General features: G+C 55.8%; 2 protein-coding genes across 5 annotated transcripts; both read left to right on the forward strand.

The window, feature by feature from the left end:
- The first annotated feature begins 520 nt into the window (after positions 1–520).
- Positions 521–7,157, forward strand: ATG101 (autophagy related 101). 4 transcript variants are annotated; one of them, XM_049694138.1, is made up of 4 exons: positions 521–542; positions 866–1,022; positions 3,927–4,253; positions 6,458–7,157. In XM_049694138.1, the coding sequence occupies exons 3-4, from the start codon at positions 4,002–4,004 to the stop codon at positions 6,860–6,862; spliced, it is 657 nt and encodes a 218-aa protein (XP_049550095.1). In that variant the 5' UTR covers positions 521–542; positions 866–1,022; positions 3,927–4,001; the 3' UTR covers positions 6,863–7,157. The 4 variants fall into 4 exon arrangements, with proteins under 4 accessions (XP_049550095.1, XP_033292122.1, XP_033292120.1 ...); XM_033436231.2 differs by having other exon boundaries at positions 523–584; XM_033436229.2 differs by lacking the exon at positions 521–542 and adding an exon at positions 549–755.
- Positions 7,158–7,284: 127 nt separating this feature from the next.
- On the forward strand, positions 7,285–16,169 carry SMIM41 (small integral membrane protein 41). Its single transcript, XM_033436228.2, has one exon. It carries the CDS (start codon positions 9,375–9,377, stop codon positions 9,648–9,650), a length of 276 nt encoding a protein of 91 aa, XP_033292119.1. The 5' UTR covers positions 7,285–9,374; the 3' UTR covers positions 9,651–16,169.
- Positions 16,170–24,210: the final 8,041 nt, after the last annotated feature.

Raw genomic sequence — 24,210 nt, forward strand, 5'->3', positions numbered from 1 at the left:
AAGTTTTGCCGTTCACTCAGAACACTGGCTTGAGCTCATCTCCAGGGCACCTCTCCAAATGGCATGCCCCTCATCTGGGGGGATCGATGCCCCTTCCAGGCCTCTGAGCCCAGACTTGGGGCTCCTTTCCAGGGGTGGCTCGCCGCCGATGACTACTCTCGGCCAAGGGAGGCAGCACAGAGCCCATCAGGCCCCTCCTTCCCTCTAATCTCTATGGCGGAAGTGAGTTGTTCCAGCCGAAACACAACAACATCCTCGGTGGTGGGAGTGAATGGACTCGTCCAAATGAGGGAGATACTTCTTACCATCAAATCTTAAAAGCTGATAGATAACCCAGAAACAGGTAGATTTCAAATTATAGAACAGCGTATGATTCTTTTTGTCCTCTGGAGTGGAGGTAGAACGATCTGGGTAGCTGCACTAGTGTCAGGGCTCGGCCAGCTCCGCTCGCGCCCCCGCCGGAGGCCGATGGAGCAGGTGGGACCGGCCAGGCTCGCAGAGGAGGGTCAGGGCTTCCGGCGCCGGCACCGCCTCCTGCCGAGGTGATCTGCCGCCTGCGGGGAGGGCGGTTGCGTGGCCCGAAGGTCCAGGACGGGCATTCGGGGAGGTGGGGGGGCCGTTTTAGCCGTGTGCCCCCTTCTCTTGTACGAGCGCGGGCGCGCCTCGAACTCCCGGGACCGCCCAGGCTGGGCGCGGGGCGCCGCTCCCGAGACCTGGAGGAGTCCGCTCCTCCCGCGTAGCCCTGGACCGTGGAGGTTCGCCGGGACTGGTGGCTGGAGAAACGCGACTCGGACGGGAAGTCCTTCCTGCGTCCGGCCGGGGTTTCTTGATGCGGAGCCGAATAATTGTGTGTTTTTGCGTTCAGCCCATTTCTTGCGGCTCCTCGGGCGCGCGGAGTTTGCGGCGTACCTGCGGAGATCGTACCTGCGGAGATCGCACCTGCGGAGGGCTTACCTGCGCCTGAGGAGGAGGAAGGGCAAGATCCAGCCTGAGGGACCCGCGCTCCAGCCTCTCTGCATAAGGTGAGGATGGGGGTATCCTCGGCTCCGGCCTGACTCAGAGAAGGCATCAGTCAGCCTCTGCAGCTGTGCTCTGCAGATCTGGGCCTTGGGGGCACCGAAGGGACGAGACTTCTCAGGCCCTGCCTTGGAGAAGTCCCCTGCTCACCGGGGTCGGGGGAGAGGGAGCAGAGAAGCTCATCACAGACCAAAGGTGGTCGCGTTGGGAAGGAGGCTGAGGTTGGTTAGTAATGACTTCCTGAAGGAGTGGAGTGGCGCTGAGAATGAGGGAAGAGCCTGGGTTTGGGCCAAAAGTGAAGAGATGGATGGCCTGCGGGGGATACAAGAGGGGGTTTGTGGAAGAAAGGGGAGCTGGACCAGAGCTGGGAATCTTTAGATGGGAAATTGCTGGATGGAGTTAAGACTAGAGAACCAACCCAGCAACAATTCCTGCATCAGGATGAATTGAGCAGTCACTTTGTACTAGGAATCAGGTATACTGAGATTCCAGTGATGACTAGGATACAGTCCCTGCCCTCAAGGAATCGTCTGCCTAGTTGGAGAGATCAGTCAAGATTAACACCTGTGAAAAGATAACTGATAATACAGGTAGTCCTGGGCTGATTGCCAAGCGAGAGGCAGAGAGCCAGCTTGATTCTGAGCAGTCCATGGACTGCTGCCCTGTCTTCAGGGACAAAGAGACAAACCAATACACTTTGAAGAGAGCTGCCAGACTTGAGGAGATAAGATGTGATGTCAAGCTGGCGTGTTTATGGGGACTGGAGACCTTTAACCTGTAGATGGGGTGGGGGGGAGGGGTAAGGGGGTGATGGAAGAGTTGCCTTTAAATATCTGAAAGGCTCCTTTGTGGAAAAAGGGTGAGACTTATTCGGTGTGTGGCTCTTGATATCAAAACTAAGTTTAGTGGTTTGAAGCACTAAGAGATTCCTTCCATAGAGGGAATCACTGAGTAGAGCTTTGAAAAGACGGAATGGCCCGCTGGGAGAGGTAGTGAATTCTCTGTCAGGGGAGGTGTGTAGGCTGAACCCTCTCCTGCTGGGCTCATATTCAGTTACTGATGAAGTTCTGGTTCTCAAGTCTGTTTTTTTTTTTTTAATTTTTAAAATTTATTTATTTTATTTTTGGCTATGTTGGGTCTTCTTTGCTGCGCGTGGGTTTTCTCTAGTTGTGGCGAGCAGGGGCTACACTTGGTTGCGGTGCGTGGGCTTCTCATTGCAGTGGCTCCTCTTGTGGCAGAGCATGGGCTCTAGGCACGTGGGCTTCAGTAGTTGTGACGCACGGGCTCGGTAGTTTTATATTGCGGGCTCTAGAGCACAGACTCAGTAGTTGTGGCGCATGGGCTTCATTGCTCTGTGGCATGTGGAATCTTCCCGGACCAGGGCTTGAACCCGTGTCCCCTGCATTGGCAGGCGGATTCTTAACCACTGTGCCACCAGGGAAGCCCTCAAGTCTCTTCTTTCATTCCCACTCTCTCTACTAGTCCTGACCTGTAGCCTTGCGTCATCTCTCATCAATGACAATGAAATAATTATAGCAGCTAATACTACTTGTCAGGAACTGCATTAAGTGCGTTACAGATACTTACTCATCCTGTCCTTGAGATGACCCTTTCGGGGTAGTTATTGTGAATATGCCCTTTTTATGGATTGGGGAAACTGAGGCACATAGGGGTGAGGCAGCTTGTCCATGATCACATCACACAGTCAGCAGTTGGCAGAGCCGGGGTTCCAACCCAGGCCATCCGGCTTTAGAGTCACTGCTCTTTTTTTTTTTTTTTTTTTTTTGCGGTACGCGGGCCTCTCAATGCTGTGGCCTCTCCCATTGCGAAGCACAGGCTCCGGACGCGCAGGCTCAGCGGCCATGGCTCACGGGCCCAGCCGCTCCGCGGCATGTGGGATCCTCCTGGACCGGGGCACGAACCCACGTCCCCTGCATCGGCAGGCAGACTCTCAACCACTGCGCCACCAGGGGAGCCCAGAGTCACTGCTCTTAACCACTGTTCTCCTGTGTTTTACATGTGTTATTTTATTTCATCCTCATAACGATCCAAATTTACAGATGAGAAAATAGACTCAGAGGTTGAATGATTTGCTTAAGGTCACAGAGCAAGATATAGGAGAGCTGGGATTCAGACCCAGGCCCTTTGGACGTGAAAACCCCACACTCTGTACTTCACTCTCCCATACCCCATTGCACTGTCTCTGTAACTGTCACTGTTGTAGTGGCCTCTAACTGGCCTCCTTGCCCAGCCCTTTCTGCCTTAAATTGGCAAGTTTTTACCTCAGTCTGTGGATGGAAACGTGAGATTTGGTGTGTATGTGTCAGTCAGGTTTTCAAGTCCAGTCTTCTTAGCTTTCACTGACTTCTCAGAGCAGTCCGTGACCCCAAAATAGTGACGAGCTGTTCTTTGCTTGTCAACCAGAGTTCACTTTCTGCTGCCCAGATTCAGTGTTGGACAGTGATGCAGTGACTCTTCACTGCCCTCGGGACAGAGTCCAGATGCCTTAATCTGGTCATTCAAGATCCCAGGAAATCAGATTCCAATCTTCCTTTTCTTCTATTCCCACCGTGTAGTCTCACCACTCTGGTAATGTTTACCTGCCTGTCTCTCCTCCATCCTGGCAGCTTCTCAAGGGCAGGGGCTGATAGGTGTTGCACAGTGAGCATTTGCCGTAACCTGCACTGCATACCGTCATGGACTTCAGGCCTGGGCCAGGTGTTTGGACTGGTAACTTTGAGGCTCTCCTCTTCTCCGATCCCGAGAGTCTGTGATTCTCTGCCCCCATGTGCTGCGCAGTGCAGAGACGGGCTGCGGCGTCAGGGGCTGGGCTGGGCCTGGAAGGAGGTGAACAGGTGACATGCAGATCATGCAGAAGGTGTCCACATCTGATATGGTTCCTTCTGCAGGGCGGCCCCCGGGTGGGGCGAAGCTCCCCCGTCTTTACTCTCGTCCCGACCCCAGCGTGGGCCACCAGCTACAAGATGAACTGTCGCTCGGAGGTGCTGGAGGTGTCGGTGGAGGGGCGGCAGGTGGAGGAGGCCATGCTGGCCGTGCTGCACACGGTGCTCCTGCACCGCAGCACCGGCAAGTTCCACTACAAGAAGGAGGGCACCTACTCCATCGGCACCGTGGGCACCCAGGACGTTGACTGCGACTTCATCGACTTCACCTACGTGCGCGTCTCGTCTGAGGAGTTGGACCGCGCCCTGCGCAAGGTCGTCGGGGAGTTCAGGGTAAGGTGGGGCGCGGTGGGTGGCAGGCGGCCCCTGAGTGTCGTCCCCACCCCGCCCCGGCCTGCTGCTGGGCCAGCTTGCCCTTCCTGGGGGTACTTGTCGGGTCCTTTCAGGTTCTGAGGAAGAGGAACCTTCAGAGCTTCTGTGGGTGAGGAGGGCGTGGTGGGGGGCGGGGAGGTGAGGGGACCTGGTAAAAGTACACGGAAGCAGAGCAGGAAGCCCTCGGAGCGCTGGCGGTCAGGGCCCCTGGGTGATCGCTGCCCCTGTGCTCTTGACCTTCTCTGACCCTGCAGCTCTCTCTCCTGATACCCCTCTGCTCTGCTTCCACATTTGGGCCTTTCTTATGTGAAACTCCCTGAGAGGGAGGGATGCTGGGCTCAGGCAGTGGGCATCCAAGTGGAGTGTCTCTCGGGCAGCGTGGCACGTGTCTGTGTGTGCCTGTAGGGGTGAGGGGAAAGGTGGATGGGACACGCCATTCTGCTAATGTTGGTCACCTCGGGGTGGGAATGGAGGCATGATTTTTATTTTGTCTTCATTCAGTGTTGCAGTGTTTCACTATTTCAATGAGTGCATTTTTTTTTTTTTTTTTTTTTTTTTTTTTTTTGCAGTACGCGGGCCTCTCACTGTTGTGACCTCTCCCGTTGCGGAGCACAGGCTCCGGACGCGCAGGCTCAGCGGCCATGGTTCACGGGCCCAGCCGCGGACCCTCAACCACTGTGCCACCAGGGAAGCCCCGATGAGTGCATATTTTTAAATTTTAAAGTAACCAAGGGAATTTCTCTTAAGGTGTTCCCTGAGGTCAGAGGAGGAGGGTTGTCTGTCTGACTTCCATTCCACAGAGGTGTGATCCTTGCAGGGGGTGGACCCTCTCCCAGGCCACAGTGGGCTCCCCACCTCCATCCCTCCAAGGCCAGAAAGGGCAAGTTCATAAGAGTTTCCCAGTCCCCCTTCAAAGGGAGGCAGCGGTACTCAGCCCTCTGTCCTCCAGATGCCTATGAGTGGCGCGGGGAGCACAGTGGACTCTTAGAGCACAGACTCGAGCCAGGCTCTGCCACCCAGCAAGTGTGTGACCCTGGGCAAGTGATTCCACTCCTCCCAGCCTCAGTTTCACTGTGTGTAAAATTCGGATGAAAATTGTACCCACCTCATGGGGTATATGCACCGTGAGGATTAAATGAGTCAGATACGTCAAGTGCTCCACAGCCTGCACCCAGGAAGCGTTACAGAAGCGGCAGCTGTTATTACTGTCAGCTGAGGGCACACGAGCTTGGTTTGTTCGTGAAGGAGAGACTTATTCCTGATGGGCAGTTGAGGACTTGAGGGAGGCATCCTTACCTTCTGGGTTGGCCCTGACTCAGATGGGAAGGTGCTTTAGGGTCTCGGCTGCATCAGGAGGAGTGTGGGGTTGCCGCACCCCACAGGGGGGCAGGCAGATTTATCGGATCAGGTGGCCCCATTGGCTTCTCAGAGGAGAGGAGGGAGAAGCTCCAGGTCTGGTCTGTCCTTCCCCTCCTGTCCCCCTTCGGTTCCTTGGCTTTTGTCTCTCTCTTTAAGGATCACTGGGCTTTTCTTTAGAGGCTGTGAGTTTAGGTTGTCATTGAGTGAATGAGGTAGGATTGTGCTTAATTGGCCTGGGGAGAAGGAGACGTTGGAGAGAAGGTGATTTTGGAGAACCTTCTGAAGGATGGGGGCCAAAGGGGCGGGGTTGTGGAAGGAGAAGGAAGGTCCTTCTTGTAAAGTTGAAAGGCAAAGATTTTGAAATCAGACAATCTGGATTCAAACCCTGGCGCCGTCATCCACTGGCCTGGGAGTTTGGCAAGGTAACTTGCCAGTGTCTCTGAGCCTCATTCTGCCTCCGTCAAATGGAGGTTATATACCTGCCGCACAGAGTTGTTGAGAGGAGCGAGAAGGATTGCGTGTGTAAAGAGCCTGGCCCAGAATATGTGCTTAAAGGCATCACTTGCGAGCAAAGCTGGAGGAGCTGGGTGGGCGCACAGATTTTGTTTGCTTGGACCGTTCAGCTTGAGGCCGGCAGTTGGCTGTGGTGCTTCACACGAATCCTTTACTCTCTGGGCCTCATTCCCTGCCCTCCCGGGGGACTGAAGAAGCTAGGAGAGCAGCTCCCTGGGGCATAGGAAACAGGCCCTCAGGGCGAGAGCCCCTCGGAGGCTTTGGCCTGCTCACTCTTGCTCCTCCTTCCCCAGGATGCTCTGCGAAACTCCGGGGGCGATGGGCTGGGCCAGATGTCCTTGGAGTTCTATCAGAAGAAGAAGTCTCGCTGGCCTTTCTCAGACGAGTGCATCCCCTGGGAGGTGTGGACGGTCAAGGTGCACGTGGTGGCCCTGGCCACGGAGCAGGAACGGCAGATCTGCCGGGAGAAGGTGGGTGAGAAGCTCTGCGAGAAGATCACCAACATTGTAGAGGTGATGAACCGGCACGAGTACCTGCCCAAGATGCCCACGCAGTCGGAGGTGGACAACGTGTTTGACACAGGCTTGCGGGACGTGCAGCCCTACCTCTACAAGATCTCCTTCCAAATCACCGATGCCCTGGGCTCCTCCGTCACCACCACCATGCGCAGGCTCATCAAAGACACCCTGGCCCTCTAGGTGTCGCTGGGGCCTCGGGCGCTCCTTGATGGCTTGCGGACCTTGGCTTCTGGGGATCGTACTGTTAGGCCCTGTTAGCCCTTGGGGCTCTGGAACCCGCTCCAGGTCCCTGATGAGATCTGGAAGGGCCACCCCTGGCTTCCTGGTGTGTGGTTGCCAGTCTCTGGTCATCCTTGTCACCTTTACTGATGGTCAAGTCCGGCCTACACTGTCTCTCCGCACCCCTGGTGGGGGTCCCCTTTCCTACGCTGTACAGAGGACATCACTAGGATGGTGAATAAAGTTGAGAATGTGAGTTTGGGTTGAGCCGTCTCTACCTTGGCTGGTGTTCTGGCCTGAAACATTAACACTTTTTTTTTTTTTTTTTTTTGCGGTACGCAGGCCTCTCACTGTTGTGGCCTCTCCCATTGCAGAGCGCAGGCTCCGGACGCGCAGGCTCCGGACACGCAGGCTCAGCGGCCATGGCTCACGGGCCCAGCCGCTCCACGGCATGTGGGATCCTCCTGGACCGGGGCACGAACCCGGTGTCCCCTGCATCGGCAGGCGGACTCTCAACCACTGCGCCACCAGGGAAGCCCAAAACATTAACACTTTTATAGCAGACCTGCCAGGACACATGTGTGTGTTGAGAGCATTATTCCAAGATGAGGGGAGTGGGCGGATGGGATTAAAGATAGATGAAAGCTGATTGATTTTGTACTTTGTTGGACATTCACATAAGCAGGTGTGACCATGGTCAGTCCCATGAATGAGGGCACAGATCAGGATCTACTGCTTTTGGATATGACTGTGCTATTTCTCCTCCCTTCCTAAGGAAGGTATGACATCCCTGCCTTTTATATTATCTGGTCTTCCTTCAGATGACCCCAAAGAATATCTCCTCTGTCTTCATAGAGCACACACAGGCCCCCACTTGCACCAGAGAGCTCATTTGATTTGGTGTTTCTCTCTCTGGAGAGAGATTGGCCACCTTAAGACTGGTGTCTGGTAACACTTCTTCCAGTTTGGGCTGGCCCTCGCCAGTTGTTAGGACATTGGTAACTCACTCATTTCTAGGCAAGCATGCTCAAAACCGGTGAACTCCATTGTGTCTTTTCATTGATTTAGTCTTCCATGTTTTACAATGCTTTTTGTTACATAGGTGCCAGTTCTAACCAAACTAAGTGAGCAGTGCATAAGCAGCTGTGCTAAGGGAGAAAGGGGCTGGGGGTCTTGTCCATGGTCCTGGAGCAGTTAGGCGCCAGGATGGCCAGGAAGTGTTTGCACGTTTTTCTCACCCCAAGCCACTCTTGGCCGTGCGCTGTTTCATGAGGGGTTTTCTGATGTCCTACCCTTGACCTCTGGGGCACTGGGGAGTTGGAGAACTCAGGAGGTTCTCAGGGGTTTGGAGATGGGGAAGGCCAATTCTCAGCAAGTCCTTGATGAGGTGTGACCCTACCTGGCCTGCTGCAGTCTGGGGGACCTTCTTTTCCTCCTAGAGGCCATCAGCTCATCCCTTCCGGGGAGTCGGCTGAGTCAGGTGTTTGCCGACAGCGACTTTGTTTTAAACCGAGCTCAGGGTTGCTACAGTTCTCAGGAGACCTGGTCGGGAGGGTCTTTCCTCCATCTCAGCTTCCCCAGACTTTCTGCTTTTTTGCAGCCAGGCTCTGCGCCAGTCTCCCGCCCTGGCTTGGCTGTGGGACACCCAGTTGGCAGCAAGCCCCCCGTAGTGGGCAGTTCAGTAACATCTCCATCCCTTTTGGTGGCGTGATTTCCCGGAGGCAGGGGACTGATTTACTCAAGGTCAGGACAGGAGCCCTGGTGACTCAGATCTATGCTTTCCCCTTGGTCTGTAACTCTCCTTGACCTCTGGGGCCTGAGCAAAGGAATGGGGGCAGGCCTTAAAGTCCTCCTGCCCTCCATCTCCCTCCCCTGGGACCAAGGAGGCACTGGCCGCTTGTCCGGCCCCAGGAGGCTCCCAAGGGGATGATGCACGATGAAGGCTATCATCACTAAGGGTCTAGAGGCTGCTTATTTGCCTCCTGTCCCAGTGGCCACCTGGGCCACCTAGCAGTATTGACCTTTTTGGCCCAGGGACAGAAAGCCCAGGAGTGGGGATGGCCCTTGTTTGTCCTGTGTCCCGCTCAGCGGGGGCAGCGCCCTAGCCAGCACCTGGGATGAGGTCTGGAAGATCCTTTCGGGATTCTGAGGGCGGGCTATCTCCTGACCTTTGCTAAGGGGGAGGGAGAGCCCTGGGGACAGGACTCCTGGGTTTGGCCGGTTGGGTGCGTGCGTGGTTGTGTGGGCCTTTGAGCCCAGAAGTAACACCGGCCCTGGGATTCTGGGCCATAGCTACACTGGAGGAGCCCTTTGTCTAAAAAGGGCCTGAACGCTCCGACGCAGGGGGTGGGGTCGCACGGCGCCTGGGATCCGCCCCTTGGGCCCCTCCCTGACGCGGCCGCCGCCCACCCGCCGGCCCCGGGCTCCCGCACATCTGGCGGTCGCCAGCACATCTGGGCAGCCGGCGTGAAGCATGAACGGCTCGCAGGCGGACGTCACAGCCCGGGCCGCCTGGCTGAGCTCCTGTTGCAACCAGTCGGGGGTGCTGCCGGAGCCCCCCGAGGGGCCGCGCGCCGTGCAGGCGGCGGTGCTGGGCGTGCTGTCGCTGCTCGTGCTCTGCGGGCTCCTGTTCCTGGGCGCCGGCCTACTGCTTCGCGCCCAGGGTCTGACGGCGCTGCTGGCCCGAGAGGTGCGCGCGTCCCGGGAGGGAGAGCCCGGCGGCGCCAGTGGCGGCGAGGATGACTCGTAGGCGCGTCCGGCTGCGCTCGGGGGTCGCGGCCCCCCGGCGGCCCGCGGACTCCACGCCCGACTTCGAGGGAGCGGCCCCCAGCGCCAGACGGCTTCAGCGGGAAGCCCTCCGGCGATGCTGGCGCGCGCGCGCACACACAGGTGAGAGCCCGCCCAGATGAGAGCTGCAGCGCCTTGGGAGTGGGGGCGCAGGGGCTGGAAACCGTCGTATTGGCCGGGCTCTCTGCGCTCAGCCACAGACTCAGCTTTTCAGCGACTCCCGTTCCAGCTCTGGAAGCCCACGGGGTGGGCCGGCGGCTATCCCAGGGGTGCCGGGATCTGAGCGGAGGGGCTGCCCTTCCCTCCCTCTCCCGGTCGTCTCTCCAGCCCAGTGGCGCCCCGACCCACGGCCTTTTTCTAGGTCACTGTGTAACTGCGGGAGAGGGAGAAGCAGGGCGGGTCACAGAGGAGGGAGTCTGGGGGGGCCACGGTGTGCGGGGGAGCCTTTTCCCTGCACCCACGCCACCCCGCTTTGCGCCAGCCCCACCTAGTGCTGAGGCCCAACTTTGTGTCATCCCACTGGGAGGCTGGGGAGAGCCACGGCCACAGGAACTCAGCCAACCCAGGCCCCCGGCTTCTGCTTCCTCCTGTCCTCTCCTTCAGGAAGCCTTTTCCCCGGAGAGAGGTTTGGGTATGATTCCTCACTGTGGCCTCCCTCTTGGGGCAGGGATGGGAGTGTGGATCGAGTTTTAGGGCAGAGCCAGGAGCCTGGATGACCCTGGGGGATGGGGAGGTGTGCTGGGGCCTCCTCCCCCCAGCCCCTGCTCAGGTGGGGGGACGTGTGTGGCCCAGAGCAAGGGGCTTTGGGGTGTGCGTGGGGGGGTAGGTGACAAGATTCCTAACAGCTGGGGGGCCTCAGGAGCACGCTGCTCCAGGAAGCTGGGACTGAGGGTTCCCAGCTGTAGGGGCTCCATCTGGCCCTCCTGCCTCTGCCTCTCCAAGGACAGGAACCATCTGGAGGGAAGGGCCTGGGTGGCCTAAAGACAAGGTAATTCTAGGCCAAGGCTGCCTTGGGCAGAGCCATAGGGTTTGGCGAGGGAAGCCTTCTGTGTCTGTCTCCTCTGTTCAGTGGTGTACCAAGGGATTCCCAGGTTTCTGTGGGTGGAGCTGTTCACCAGGGGTGCCTCTGACCTCTCTTGCCCCTCCCACTCTAAAGCCCCTCCCCTGTCTGCCAGGGCAGAGGCAGGGTCCCAGCTTCCCTCTGAGAAGGGAGTGAGTGCTGGAGAGGAGGGGCCGATGAGGGGTGAGGGGCCGGAGTGGGCAGGGTGCAGCTGTGAGGCTGAGGACGTGTGATCCCTGCACAGAGCAGCCCAGGATTTGGTGCTAATCCCGGACAGCTGTGCCACACTGGCCTTGCTGAGCTGTGGACTTCTCACCTCAGGCATGCTGATCCCACCCCCTTGGAGAGAGGGCTGGCCAGGGGTGTGTGTGTGTGTGTGTGCTTGTGACTGCTCCTGGCCTTAGGGAGGCGGGCCAGCCCGGGGATATTCCCCACCTCCCTTTGCTGTGTCCTGGGGGAGGGGCTGGAATGCCCTCTCTTTACTGTGTCCAGGTTCGCCCACCCCCTTGCCCATAAGTTCTGCTGAATTTGCTGCATTTCCATCCTTTCTCCCATCTCCATACTATGCTCTTTTCTCCTTCCCCATCTGGGACAGTCTCCAGTTCTGCTGTGAACCCTTCACTTTACAAATGGGGAAGCTCAGAGAGAAGAAAGTGACATGCTCAAGTGGATGACAGAGCCGGAACTGGATCCCGGGGCTCCTGCTTGGTTCCGAGCTCAGGGGGTGGGGTGGCATCCCTGAGTGAGAAGGACCCCTTGGGTTGCCCTCTTTGCTCTGTCCTCTCTTTCCCTGATTTCTCACCACTCTTTGAGATGCTGATGCAGAATGTGGCCTCTCTTCCCAAAAGAATGAACTTCACACCACATTTGTCATATGGTTTCCGGGACTGGAACCTCAACTCCCCCCTTCCCGCTCCGTGTCCTCCTTCCCATCCTTACTTCCCGGCAGCCTTGCTAGATACCTTCTTCCTGCTGGGAATGGCCTTCCAGGTACCTCAGCAACTCCCCAGCCAGCTGGGCTAAGCTTTCCTGGCCCGAACCTGAGGGTGCAGGTGAGCTCAGAGGGTCAGCTGGAATATATACACCTATGGAAAAAAAATCCAAGTGGACAGAGCAGAGGGATCGGAGGTCAAGGTGATGACTTGGGTTGGCCTTTGGGTTCAAGTCTGGGTGGTGTTAGAGGAGTAGAGAGATTTGATGGAGGGACGGACCGTGCCCCCAGCATCACGGTGTCTGCTCACACCCAGGCAGGGCTGGGGGTGTCCCGGTGGGGTGAGAGAAGATGGGGTAGGCAAACGCTTTCTTCATCCAACTTCCTGCCTTCGCTATCCCTTCAGCTCAGTGCTTGGGTAGCTGGCCCGTGGCATGTGCTGGAGACCTCAGTGTTCCTGGAGAAAGATACCGAGATGTTTGCTGTGGAGCTCTGACCCTGGTCAAGGCTGTCAGACTGAGTGGGGAGGAAAATAATTTAGAAAACTGGGAAATGGGTGCTGCTGTCATGGCATTTCTCAGGCTCCGGCTGGGAGGGAGAGGTGGGGGATGGCTGTAGGTCTGAGTGCCGTGGAGTGAGGCCAGGCATCTGGTCACCAGCAAGCTCCATTAGCCTGTGCTGTCCTTGATGGAAACGCCGGGGCCACAGGTGGGTGGACATCTTGGCTTAACCTTCCTCCAGCCCCTGAGTCTCACTCTGAGCTGGAAAGGTCTGTCATTCCTTGGCTCCCTTCCCAGCAAAGACAGGGGTGGCTGTCTGTTACAGATTCCCGAGCCTTGTGTGGTCTGTCTCCCAGAGAGCTCCCATTCCAGCGCACTGGCTGTACGGGGAACTCCTGCTACCTTTGATCCGTGTGCGGTGCAGACGACAGCCTGGGAGAAACCTGGATTGTCGTGAGACCTCAACTTGGGATCTTTGCACTCAGCTGCTGCCTCTGATCTGCTCTATCCAACCTCCTGAACTGCTCATGGTGTGGGTCTGGGAGGTCAGCGCTCCAGGAATGAATGGGCCCCCGGGCAACTGCTGTGTGTCCTGGGCACTGAAGAGGCCACACCCCCAGGATGCTCAGTGCCCGCAGACGCTGACCAGCCCCCTGCCTGCTGGGCCCTGTCCCATCTCTGATGCAGGGTGGCCGTGGTCTGACAGGCCAGTGACTTGTCCCTGCTGAGGGCTGTAGGTCACTGTCCCCCATTTGGAGGTCTTGGGTGCCCCAACAGTGCCCCATCACTGCCCCATCTCTTCCTGTGGCTTGTTATTAAATATGCTGGTAATGCAAGTTTGGGGTATACGGTCTATGTTTCCAGCTCCTGACTCCTGGCATTAGCAGTAGCCCCCGGGCCCCGCTCCAGTTTGGACTGTTTCTGGCAGATCCTGAAATAGCAAACCCCAGCCATGGCCCCTCTCCCCTGGTCCCTCCTCAGTGCTGGCTATTCCCTTTCCACACCCAGATCCAGAGCTTTCCAAAGGTGGGTAGGAGTGGGGCAGTGACTCTCACGCCAGCAATCGATTGCCCCCCTGTGGCCAGTGTGGGCAATAACATGTCTTCATTCAGCTGCCCTATTGACGACCGATCATAGTCTGGCCAGAGCTTGTGCGTCAAAAAAAGAGTGGATTTTGTGAGCGTGTGCACTGAATTCTACGCTGTAAACCTTCATGAACCTCAGTATCTTCATCCATAAAATGGAAGCAACAATGGCAGGAGGATCAAATATATAGTGTGCTTGTCTGTAGATGAAAGGCTGTGATCATCGTGTGATGTTGTTATTTTTTCCTCCGAACCTGGCCACTCCTAGAGAAAAGGTATAGAATCGCCCACTCCCTACCCTGTTCCTGGGAACACTTCGTTTATTCATCTTTTCCATGAGTGTTTATTGAGTGACTGCTCTGTGCCGGGCTGGCTCTGGGGCTGGGGATGAGATGAATGGGGCAGAGGCCCTGCCCTCAAGGACCTCACAGTCCAGTAAAGACTGATGCTTACAAGGCTGAAGCTAGGGGCTTCCCTGGTGGCGCAGTGGTTTGGAATCTGCCTGCCAATGCAGGGGACACGGGTTCGAGCCCTGGTCCAGGAGGATCCCACATGCCGCGGAGCAACTGGGCCCGTGATCCACAACTACTGAGCCTGCGTGTCCAGAGCCTGTGCTCCGCAACAAGAGAGGCTGCGATAGTGAGAGGCCCGCGCACTGCGATGAAGAGTGGCTTCCACTTGCCGCAACTAGAGAAAGCCCTCGCACAGAAATGAAGACCCAACACAGCCAAAAATAAATAAAATAAAAATTAAGTTTGTAAAAAAAAAAAAAAGACTGAAGCTAACACAGACAATAAGAAGTGCCCACTGTGGACGGAGCCAAGAGCAGAGAGTGACTGGCTTGGCTTGTCGAGGAAGGGGTACTGAATGGGCATTCACGGAGCGAAGAAGGGGAGGAAGTACATTCGGGGCAGACGCGCAGTGGCGTGTGGGGCTGGTGGTACCCTAGAAGCAGGTAAGTAGAGCTGGGTGTGAAGGGACGGGACGGGAGACCAGAGGCGTGGTAGCCTAGATGGGAGTGGAATTTACCCTGGGGGCAGTGAGGGCTCTGGAGGGTTTTAAGCCGGGAAGTGACATGGTAAGATCTGGATCTTAGGGAATGGGGGGTAAGTCTGTGGGTGGGAGCAGGCTGGAGGTAGAGAGACAGCAAGGAGGCTGTGATCAAAACCCAGCAAAAGGGCTTTCCCGATGGCGCAGTGGTTAAGAATCCGCCTGCCAGTGCAGGGGACACAGGTTCAAGCCCTGGTCTGGTGAGATCCCACATGCCGCGGAGCAACTAAGCCCGTGCGCCAGAACTACTGAGCCCGCGTGCTACAACCACTGAAGCCCGCGTGCCTAGAGCCCATGCTCCGCAGCAAGAGAAGCCACTGCAATGAGAAGCCCGCGCACCACAATGAAGAGTAGTCCCTGCTTGCCGCAACTAGAGAAAGCCTGCGCGCAGCAACGAAGACCCAGTGCAGCCAAAAATAGATAAATAAAATAAATAAATTTATTAAAAAAAATGGTGGCCTGGACTGGGGTGGAAAGAAAAGGGGACAGATCCAAGTGATGTTTGGGATTCAGGCTTTGGTCACTAGTTGGATGTGAGAGATGAAGGAGAGGGAACAGGGAGGACGAAGCCCCAGCTCTTGGACTGAATTACTGAGCGGGTGGTGATGCCTGCCACCCACTGAGGGGCCGTGTTATCAGTTACGACTTTTTTGGTCTGAATTTACAGGAAACCCAAAAGATATTTGGCTTGAGCAGAGGGGAATTTATACTGCACATAACTGCAAAGGCTAGCGGCAGTTCTGGCCTCAGGTCTGCCCTGACTCAAGTCTGACAGTGACAGCAGGCCTGGCCTCTATGCCTCCCGTGGCTTGGTTGGTCTGCAGCCTCTGACAGGGTGGTCTAGTGGTCAGAGCAAGGCCTTGGAATCAGGTGCCTGGATTTGAAAGCTGGTACCACATTCTCTAGCTGTGTGACCTGGGCAAGGTGCTTAACCCCTCGTGGCTCAAATCCCTCCTCTTCGGAGTGGGGAAAAGTGGGGCCGAGCTAGTACATGTTTTGTTAGGATGAAATGAGATCCCCATGTGTAGAGAGCCTGGCACAGTAAGTGTGCCTGTTATTAGTCTCAGCCTCCATGTGAAGAGGGGATGTTGGCTTCATGGCCTCTCAGACTCATATCTATCATGAAAGAGGCGGGGTTAGGGTCCCTTAGGTCCCAGGTCCCTCAGGCCAAACCCTGGGAGCAGCTGTGACTGTGTGTTACCCCAGAGGTACTGTGCTGCCAGTATGGAATGTCCTAAGCCTTGGTCATGTGCTCTACTCAGACACCCCAAACCACAAGGCCTAAAGGAGCGGGCTGTCGCCTTACCAAATCTAATCCCATTTCAGTCCTGGGGTGAACAGAGGCTGGGCGCCCATAGACTGGCTCATGGCTGCTGCAGATGGGGACGGCGCAGGCAGAGGGCGGTGATGCGTCCAGCTCAGGTGTGTTGGGTTGGAAGCACGCTGGGGGCGTCCAAGGTGGTAATCAGTGGATGGGGGCTGGGGCTCAGCAGGGGGGCTTCCAGGCCATGGTGACTCTAGAGGCAGAAGATGGAGCTGTGGGAAGGGACCAGGTTGGGGGGAGAAGGGAGCAGGCCAAGCAGGACACCCCTTAAGGGCAGGGTGAGAGGACATGGTGGGCCGTGGAGGAGGGGCGCCCGGAGAGGTGGGAGGGAAGCCGGGGAGCCAGCTATTTGGGGAGTCGGGGAACAAAGGATTTTGGAACTGGGGCATGTCCATGCCCCCCCCACCCCCCGCAGTTCTGGAGGGAGGGAGGGCGGAAGGCTTCTTTCTGGACCACATGGCTTCCCTGAGCTACCCCTCCCCACCACCGCCCTAAGCCTGCATGATGGGGGAGGAGCCCCCATGCAGAAGAAAGGGGGAACGTGGTCCCTCTGGGCCGGCAAAGCCGTTGCAGGGAGAGGGATGGGTTTCCATTCTATAGTCTACTCCTTTGTATGTGTGAATGCTCTAACACACACACACACAGACACACACACACACGGCTCACCTGGGCAAAACGAAACAACACAAAGCACACACACGGAAGACCTCATCCTACTCCGTGGCTACTGTGCTTCCCTTCCAAGCTGCAGTGATCCTGTGAGGTCCGCATCCTGCCCGGAGGGCTGAGCCTCATCTCCCACACCCGGTTCCTCTGTTTACCTTGACACGGCTGGAAACTACTCCGTCTGTGAAGTCCCTGCTTCAGATGCTGCTGTGCTTTATGTCACACCTTTATTCTTTCACTCTGTGCGTTTCAACATTTTCATTTGTCCCTACTTCCTCCTTATCCCTCAGCGCCTCCCCACCCCCACTTCCTTCTCCTCCAGGTCAGACTCCGTGGTGCATTGCCCCAATCCCATTTGCCCACTGCCTGACCTCACCCCTCGCATGGAGCCCTCCTGGCACAACCTCAGCCCTGGATGCCTGCCAAGTGCCCCCAAAGAACACCTCACCCCTGGGTGGACTGATGGCGCCAAGAATGGTCACCAGACCCGCACAGGACCCTTTGCAGCTTCGGGCAGCTGTGCCGAAGCTGAATTACTGCGGACCACTCCAACTCTCAACTCTGCCCCTGCTCCCACCCTACCCCTCATCTCCCATTTTCTGCTCAGATGCCCTCACCTCTTGCTTCTCACAGAAAGGAGGCACCAGGATGCTCCGCCACGCTGGAAGCTCTCTCCAGCTCTGCACCTCACCCCCTTCGCTTTAGTTTTTTTAATGCTCCTTTAACCACTCCTTCTCTGCTGGCTCCAACTTCAAAACACTCAGGTTTCTTCCACCTTAAAATAACCCTCCTGTGCACCCAGGGCGCCTCCAGTTACTACCCTGTGTCTTGCTTCATCTTTAGAGTCAAACGTCTCCAAAGTTACCCCCGCTTGCCGTCCCTGCGTCCTCACCTCCCACTCACTCCTCTCCAGCCTGGCTCCTGTCTGCACTGGCGCTGACCGGTCACGATCCACCCCCGGATGGTTGCTTGAACCTGCTTTTCAGTTCTTAGCGGCTCTCCTGGCCACTCAACCTGCTGCCGACCTCTCCTCTTCACAGCTGTCCCCGTGACTGCCGTGATAGCTCGGGGGGAAGCTTGGTGCTGTGGAGGGGAGACGCTGAAACCGTGGTCTCCATTGCGATAGTGGGTCCACACTCTGGGTCCGCCACTCACTGGGTAACTGAAACCCTCTTCCTCATTAGTGAAGTGGGGTAAGGATAACACCAACTTTGGGGAACCCCCGAGGTGATGTGGATTGCAGGGAATGGGCCCCAGGTCCCTGGAGCGCCTGCCTGAGTTGAATCCAGGCTCCCTGGCTCCCCGCCGCAAGCCCTTGGGGAGGTCTTGCTTTGCCTCGTCCCAGTCTCACCTCTCTCTGAAGGTCCCGTGCCAGCACCTCCTCTCTCCTCGCCCAGGGCTTGCATGCCAAGCGTCTCAGGACTGTCCGAGGCCTTCCTCTTACCCTGCCCTCTTGCCCTGGGTGCCCCCCGCTCTCCTGGAGCTTAAATCGCCATCTGTATGCCATGGCTCTGAAAGCTGCAGCCCCAGCCTAACCCGGGTCCTGAACGCCGCGTTAACGCACCGGTCCGTTCTGCGATGATTTCCTCAGCAGCTCCGCTGGCAGCCACTGGGGAATACGTGGTAAATGAGACAGAGGGACCCCGCCACAGAGCCCACGTGCTGGTGGGCGGGGTTGTTTGACGGACGTGTGAACAAATGGTCATTTGCAGATGGTAACACAGCAGGGCAATGGGGCGGAGACCTGCAGGCCGACTGTAGGTGGAGGTGGTCAGGGAAAGCTTCTCCGAGGAGGCGGCATCTGCGTCGAGACCTGGGCAGACGACGATCCAGCCAGGCTGAGGGCTGGGGCACAGTGTTCCTGCCAGAGGGACAGCGGGGCAAAAGGTCCTCTTGTGGGAGTGAGATTGGCATGTCTGAGGGACTGAAATGAGGCTGGTGTGGCGGGAGCTTCATGAGCGAGAGGGAGCGCGGAAGTCAGGGAGGAAGCCCTTTGTTCCGGGCGCAGCATCCTTGCGAGGGGACCACCTCCTCCCCAGCAGTTGTCCTCGAGTCACCCCCTCCTTCCCCTGCACAGCCACCCATCACCAAATGGGGTCCATTGTACCCCTTAGAAAGCTTTGCTCCATCTCTGGCCACCAGCCTCACCTCTCCCACAGCCCCACGTCTGTCGGTGCTTCTCAGTCCACCCCTTCTCCATGGGCACCAGAGTGGTCTTTTAAAAAGGAGTAGACTGGGCTTCCTGGTGGTGCAGTGGTTGAGAGTCCGCCTGCCGATGCAGGGGATGCGGATTCGTGCCCCGGTCCGGGAAGATCCCACATGCCGCGAAGCGGCTGGGCCCGTGAGCCATGGCTGCTGAGCCTGCGTGTCCGGAGCCTGTGCTCCGCAATGGGAGAGGCCACAACAGTGAGAGGCCCGCGTACCGCAAAAAAAAAAAAAAGGAGTAGACTGTCGAGCCATTCCCTATTGGACGCCCCCATCGCCACCTGCCAGCATGGGTTTTCACTGCTCCAAGGATGGAGTCCAGAATGAGGTCCCCAAGCTGCCGCCCTCTTGGATCTCTGCTCCCTCTTCTCGTCGCCTTTGCCCGCTCTCCACCGTGTCTTCTGGGCCTTTGACCCTCCTCGTCCCGTTGCCCAGCTGGCCTCTTTCCCCTGTTCAGGCCTGGGGGTCCCTGTCAGGCATTCCCCCAGCTTGGGCTCGCCCCTGGCAGTCTCTATCCGAGTGTTCAGTTACACGTCTCGTGTCCCTTCTCGGGACACCCACCCACCCACCTGCGTGTCTCAGCCTCACCCAACAGCAAGAGCCCTTGCCCGCCTGACATCGTCACAGCCTCTGTCCTGAACCGTTCAGCCCTGACCCCCTCCACCTCTGATTCCCTTTCTGCTCCTCTTCTATTCCTCCAGCTCAGCCCTCAGCCCTGCGGGTGAAGGAGGCTGCTCCCCTGCCCCAGGCCCTGGGCTCTTTCTTTTAAAAGATTTATTTATTTGGCTGCATCGGGTCTTAGTTGCGGCACATGGGATCTTCGATGAGGCACGTGGGAATCTATTGCTGTGGTGCACGGGCTTCTCTCTAGTTGCGACATGAGGGTTTTTCTCTCTCTAGTTGAGGCGTGCGAGCTCAGTAGTTGTGGCGCACAGGCTTAGTTGCCCCACGGCATGTGGGATCTTAGTTCCTCGACCAGGGATTGAACCCGCGTCCCCTGCGTTGGAAGGCGGATTCTTTACCACTGGACCACCAGGGCTCTTTCTTGACTCCCACTTGCTCTCACTTCTCAGATTATAACAGATGCTCTGGGGGACATCTGCACCCAAGACAGCCAGACCCTGGGTACAGCCCCGACGCTGACCCGGATGGGACAGTTCCAGGTGACACCAAAGTTCAAGGGTGGGTTCAGGGAGCTCAGGTAGGGTGGATGGCAGGTGACTGGAGTTGCATTAAAGGGTGATGTGATGGAAGGTCATCCGTGCTTCACAGGAGGTACACAGGGGTGGGAAGGGAGAGGTAGAGGCAGCCACGCGCCCAGTCTTCAGTGGTACAGAGGCATGATAGGTTTCATTCATTCATTCATTCCACTAGTGTTATAAACCACTTACCTGTGCCAGGCACTGCTCTAGACCCTGAGGATGCAGCAGCGAACAAAACAGATAAAAGTCCCTGCCGCTGTGCTGTTGGCGTTCTTGTGAGGTGAGGCAGATGATAACTAATACAGGTAACTTAAAACAGAGAATATCAAATGGCATATTGGGTTCCTAGAGCTGCCATAACAAAGCCACACAGTTATAGAGGCCAGGAGTCCCAAACCGAGGTGTCGGCAGGGCCATGCTCCCTCTGCGATCTGTCGGGAACTCTTCCGAGCTCACGTGGCTTGCTGGTACCCTTTGGTGTTTCTTGGCTGGTACCCGCGTAACTCCAACCTCTGTCTTCGTTGTCATGTGGCATTCTCCACGTGACACCTCTGCACCTGACTCCAAATATCTTTCTTCTAATAAAGACACCCGTCATATTGGATTAGGGGCCCACCCTATTCCAGTGTGATCTCACTTTTATTTGACCAATTACCTCTGCAATGCAAATAAGGTCACATGTGAGGTCCTGGGGCTTAGGACTTCAACACATCTGTTTTTTTGGGGTTGCAATTCATAACAAGTGGTAAGAAGGGCTGTGGAGAATAACAAAATGGAGGGTGCAGAGAGAGTGCGGGGGAAAGGTTGAAGTATTTAGTGGGGTCATGGGGAAGGTGACATTTGAGTAAAGACCAGAGTGAGAAAGAGCAATAAAGGTAAGTGGGGAAAAGCCCTCTGGACAACAGAACAGCAAGAGCTGGGAGCCTGAGGAAGGAGCAAACAGTTAAGGAGAAAACAGCGAGGAGGCCCAGGGACCAGGGCCATGGTGAGAGCCAAGGTCAGGGGGTCGGGTGGGGGGATGAGTGAGAGGCTGACCTGCTCTTACACGGAGACCCAGAACATGCACCTCTCTCGTACGTTTTCTCAGGAAACCACCAAAGAATGTGCTCCACTCAGCCAGAGAGCAACCCAGCAATGATGGTGCAGGGGCGTGGGAAGGGGCGTGCCCCACAGGAAGGGGAGCGGTGTCTGGGGACAGAGGGATGCCTAGGGGGCCGGACTCCGGAGCTCTCAGGCTGGAGCCTCCGTTGCCTGATGCTCTTCTCCTCCAAGAATCCCCCGATGGCCAGAAAGTGGCGCAGCTTCTGCTGGAATACGGTCCCTGTCTGTGGCTGCCGCCCTCCCCTGGCCCAGATCACACTGAACTTTGCTGGAGGTTGAAGATGTATTTTAGCAAAGGATCCAGTTAGGGTTCCAAGCTGTGTAGGCGACCTGACTTAACTAACTCGGTCCCTGGTACCACTTGAGGGTCCCTAACGTTTCACCTCACTGTCCCTTCTGTGTTCCTCTTGCAGTCACTTGCCTTGTGCACGTCTGCTCCCCCAGGCTTCACGGGTCTGTGATGGAGGTGTCCATAGCCCGGGTCTCTGCTCCCTCCACGGGGACGGGGGGAGATCCTAGGGCATTTCTCTGCCAGGGTCTCTCTCCCCACAGCAGCCTGGACTCCTCACCACTATGACAGCAGCTCTTCACCCACAGTTGACAGCCCATGTGAACCCTCCTATTTGACTTTGAATCCCTTCCTTGCAAAACAACAAGCCAGCTGAGACTTCCTGGTGGTCCAGTGGCTAAGACCCCATGCTCTCAATGCCGGGGGCCCGGGTTCGATCCCTGGTCAGGGAACTAAATCCCACATGTCGCAACTAAGAGCCCACATGCCACAACTAAGAGCCCACGTGCCGCAAGTAAGTGCACATGCCACAACTAAAGATTCCGCATGCTGCAACTAAAAAAAGATCCCGCATGCCCCACGAAGATCTCACGTGCCGCAACTAAGACCCAGCGCAGCCAAATAAATAAAGATTTGAAAAAAACAACAACCCCCCGAAACAAAAGAACCCAACAACCCAGCTAAAAGTAGATTTACCTCCTTCTTGGACTGGCTGTCATGACAAGAGCTACCACGTTAGCTGGAAACTTCTCTGCCTGAGCCATCTGCTTAAATGTCAGCTCCAATAGGATAGGGATTTTTGCTGTCCCATTCACTGCACACAGAAGGCTATGAGGAAATCGATTTTTGAATGAATTAAAATTTTGAATTTAAAGTTCTTCTTTGATCACAGCGTGGGGAGGAGGGAGAAAGTATAAATGGATTCTAGCCCCTTAGTTCTCTCGAGTGAAAGATGTGTTAGCTCGCAGAAATGCGCTAGAACCCAGCTGAGGCACTTTGGAGTTCGATCATAGGACACGCTGCTGGCATGAACGGAAGCTTTAGAGAAATGACGGCAAAGCTTAAGGGGGATAGTCGGCAGACTGCTGGATATCGTCATGCTCACGTTTTGGATTTAGCAACAATGAGGTTTTGTGAGGAAATCCAGTAACTCCAAATGCTTTCAATACTGTCCGTTCTTTAGATATCACTCTTCATGGGTTTGCAAAAAATAAAAAGCACATTTTTTTCTCCTGTGTGCAAGCTGGGTGGAGAGAACAGGGCTGTGTGATTGGCTGAAGTTTGGAACAGCGTGTTCCAGCACCTGGGAGCGAGGTCCAGAGGCTGTGGAAACGGCTGGAGCAGAAGCAGCCCCTTCAAAGGCACAGGTGGCAGGTGAATAGGAACATCGTGCTGCCTGTGTGGTCCCAAATTTGAACGTATCTTTTCATTAAAAATGTCTTTATCAGACAGCAAATATTATAGGAATTGTTGGAGAAATGAATTAAAAGTAGAAACTATAGTTTGTCCTTTGTCACTTGGGAGAAATGATGAATATTTCAAAACCATTGGGTAGAAAGCAAGGCTGATGCCCCCCCTCCCCTCCCCCGGTGGCTAAGGCAGTGTTTCTTAAAGTGGGTTCCATGATCCTCCAGCCTCAAGGGACTTCAATGGGTGTTGCTTGAAAATAGGGTTTTGTGGTCTAATAAATTAGGGGATTATTGCGTTCGGCAAAGTGAAAATTGTTTCTTTATTGCAGTTCCTGTAAGAGGCATTGCTATGCCAATATTATGATGACTCTAAGAGAAGCACAGAGCACTTCCCAGCAGATTTGACCAAAGAATTGATTTTCCCCCTCCTCCTCTTTTTTTTTTTTTTTTTAAAGGAGCCTCCCATGGGACCACCATTCCAACCAACATCCTTTGGGGAAACATTGAAAACCTTCCCTTTGGAAGAGAAGAAGAACTTTGGAAAAAAAGCATAAATCATGGCTCTTCGGATCGTGCATTTCCTTTAGTCAGAACAACAGTATAAAATTAATTTTATTTCCAAGGACTGTAATGCCACATTACTAAATTTAAATTCACTTCTTTTTCCAAAGAGAGTTTTAAAAAAAACACATTTCGGAACTACTACTTATGTGAAACAAATCTCTGCATGGAGCAATGGCCAAATATGTACAAGAATTTTATACAGGATGCAAATGTGATTCAAGAATTTCAGCGTGCCGCAACTATTTTACCCAGAGTTCCCCGTGCTCTGAGGCTCCTGCGACACAATAGATCTTGGCTGGTTTCCCTTTAGCGTGATTGTCACGAAGGAAGCCCAGTCCTTGAATAGCTATTTTGTTTGCTTTGGTTTGACGAATCTCTACTGCCAGCAACCTTGTTGGCTAAAATGAACTGGCCCAGAGAGGAGGCTTGGTGGCCTGGGCTGTTGGTTAGGAGTGGGGACCGGGGGCCACGGCTCGGAAGCTCGAAGGCCTGATGGGCTGGCTCTGTGGGGAAGTTGGCTGCATTGGTTGAGAGATGTTTTGTTAGATGAATCTGAGCTTACCTGGGTATGTTTTTTTTTTTTTTTTTGCGGTACGCGGGCCTCTCACTGCTGGGGCCTCTCCCGTTGCGGAGCACAGGCTCCGGACGCGCAGGCTCAGCGGCCATGGCTCACGGGCCCAGCCGCTCTGCGGCATGTGGGATCTTCCCGGACCGGGGCACGAACCCGTGTCCCCTGCATCGGCAGGCGGACTCTCAACCACTGCGCCACCAGGGAAGCCCCTGGGTATGTTTTTACCATGTTATACGTTCTGAACTTTAATTTCTGAGTGTAACTCTGGCTGCTGTGGTTACAGCTGGTGGTTGTCACGTTGGTTGTGTGGCTGGATTTAAAATAGTGGCAATTGAGAGATTCTTAATGAAAGAAGGGGCAAAGTCCACGGTAAAGGGGCCTGTGGGATGGGGGGATTGTTGTGAGTTTCTTTCAAAACCATCTACCATAGCTACCAAATATGCTATCGGGTGATCAAATACAGTGCCCACGAGGGCTAGGTGGGAAAAGTAGGGTGCCCCTCTAAGGGACCTGAGATGGCTGTTGCATGAGGGATTCAGGCCTGATGGTGTCAGATCTTCTGATT

The sequence above is a fragment of the Orcinus orca genome, chromosome 11 (genome assembly GCF_937001465.1).
Source record: "Orcinus orca chromosome 11, mOrcOrc1.1, whole genome shotgun sequence".
NCBI classification, from domain to species: domain Eukaryota; kingdom Metazoa; phylum Chordata; class Mammalia; order Artiodactyla; family Delphinidae; genus Orcinus; species Orcinus orca.

Excerpts from the sequence above, each read along its gene's own strand:
- ATG101 (XM_049694138.1), top strand. The coding sequence starts at position 4,002 with ATGAACTGTCGCTCGGAGGTGCTGGAGGTGTCGGTGGAGGGGCGGCAG. Across the intron at positions 4,254-6,457 it reads AGGTCGTCGGGGAGTTCAGG|GATGCTCTGCGAAACTCCGG; the intron begins GTAAGGTGGGGC and ends CTCCTTCCCCAG.
- SMIM41 (XM_033436228.2), top strand. The coding sequence starts at position 9,375 with ATGAACGGCTCGCAGGCGGACGTCACAGCCCGGGCCGCCTGGCTGAGC.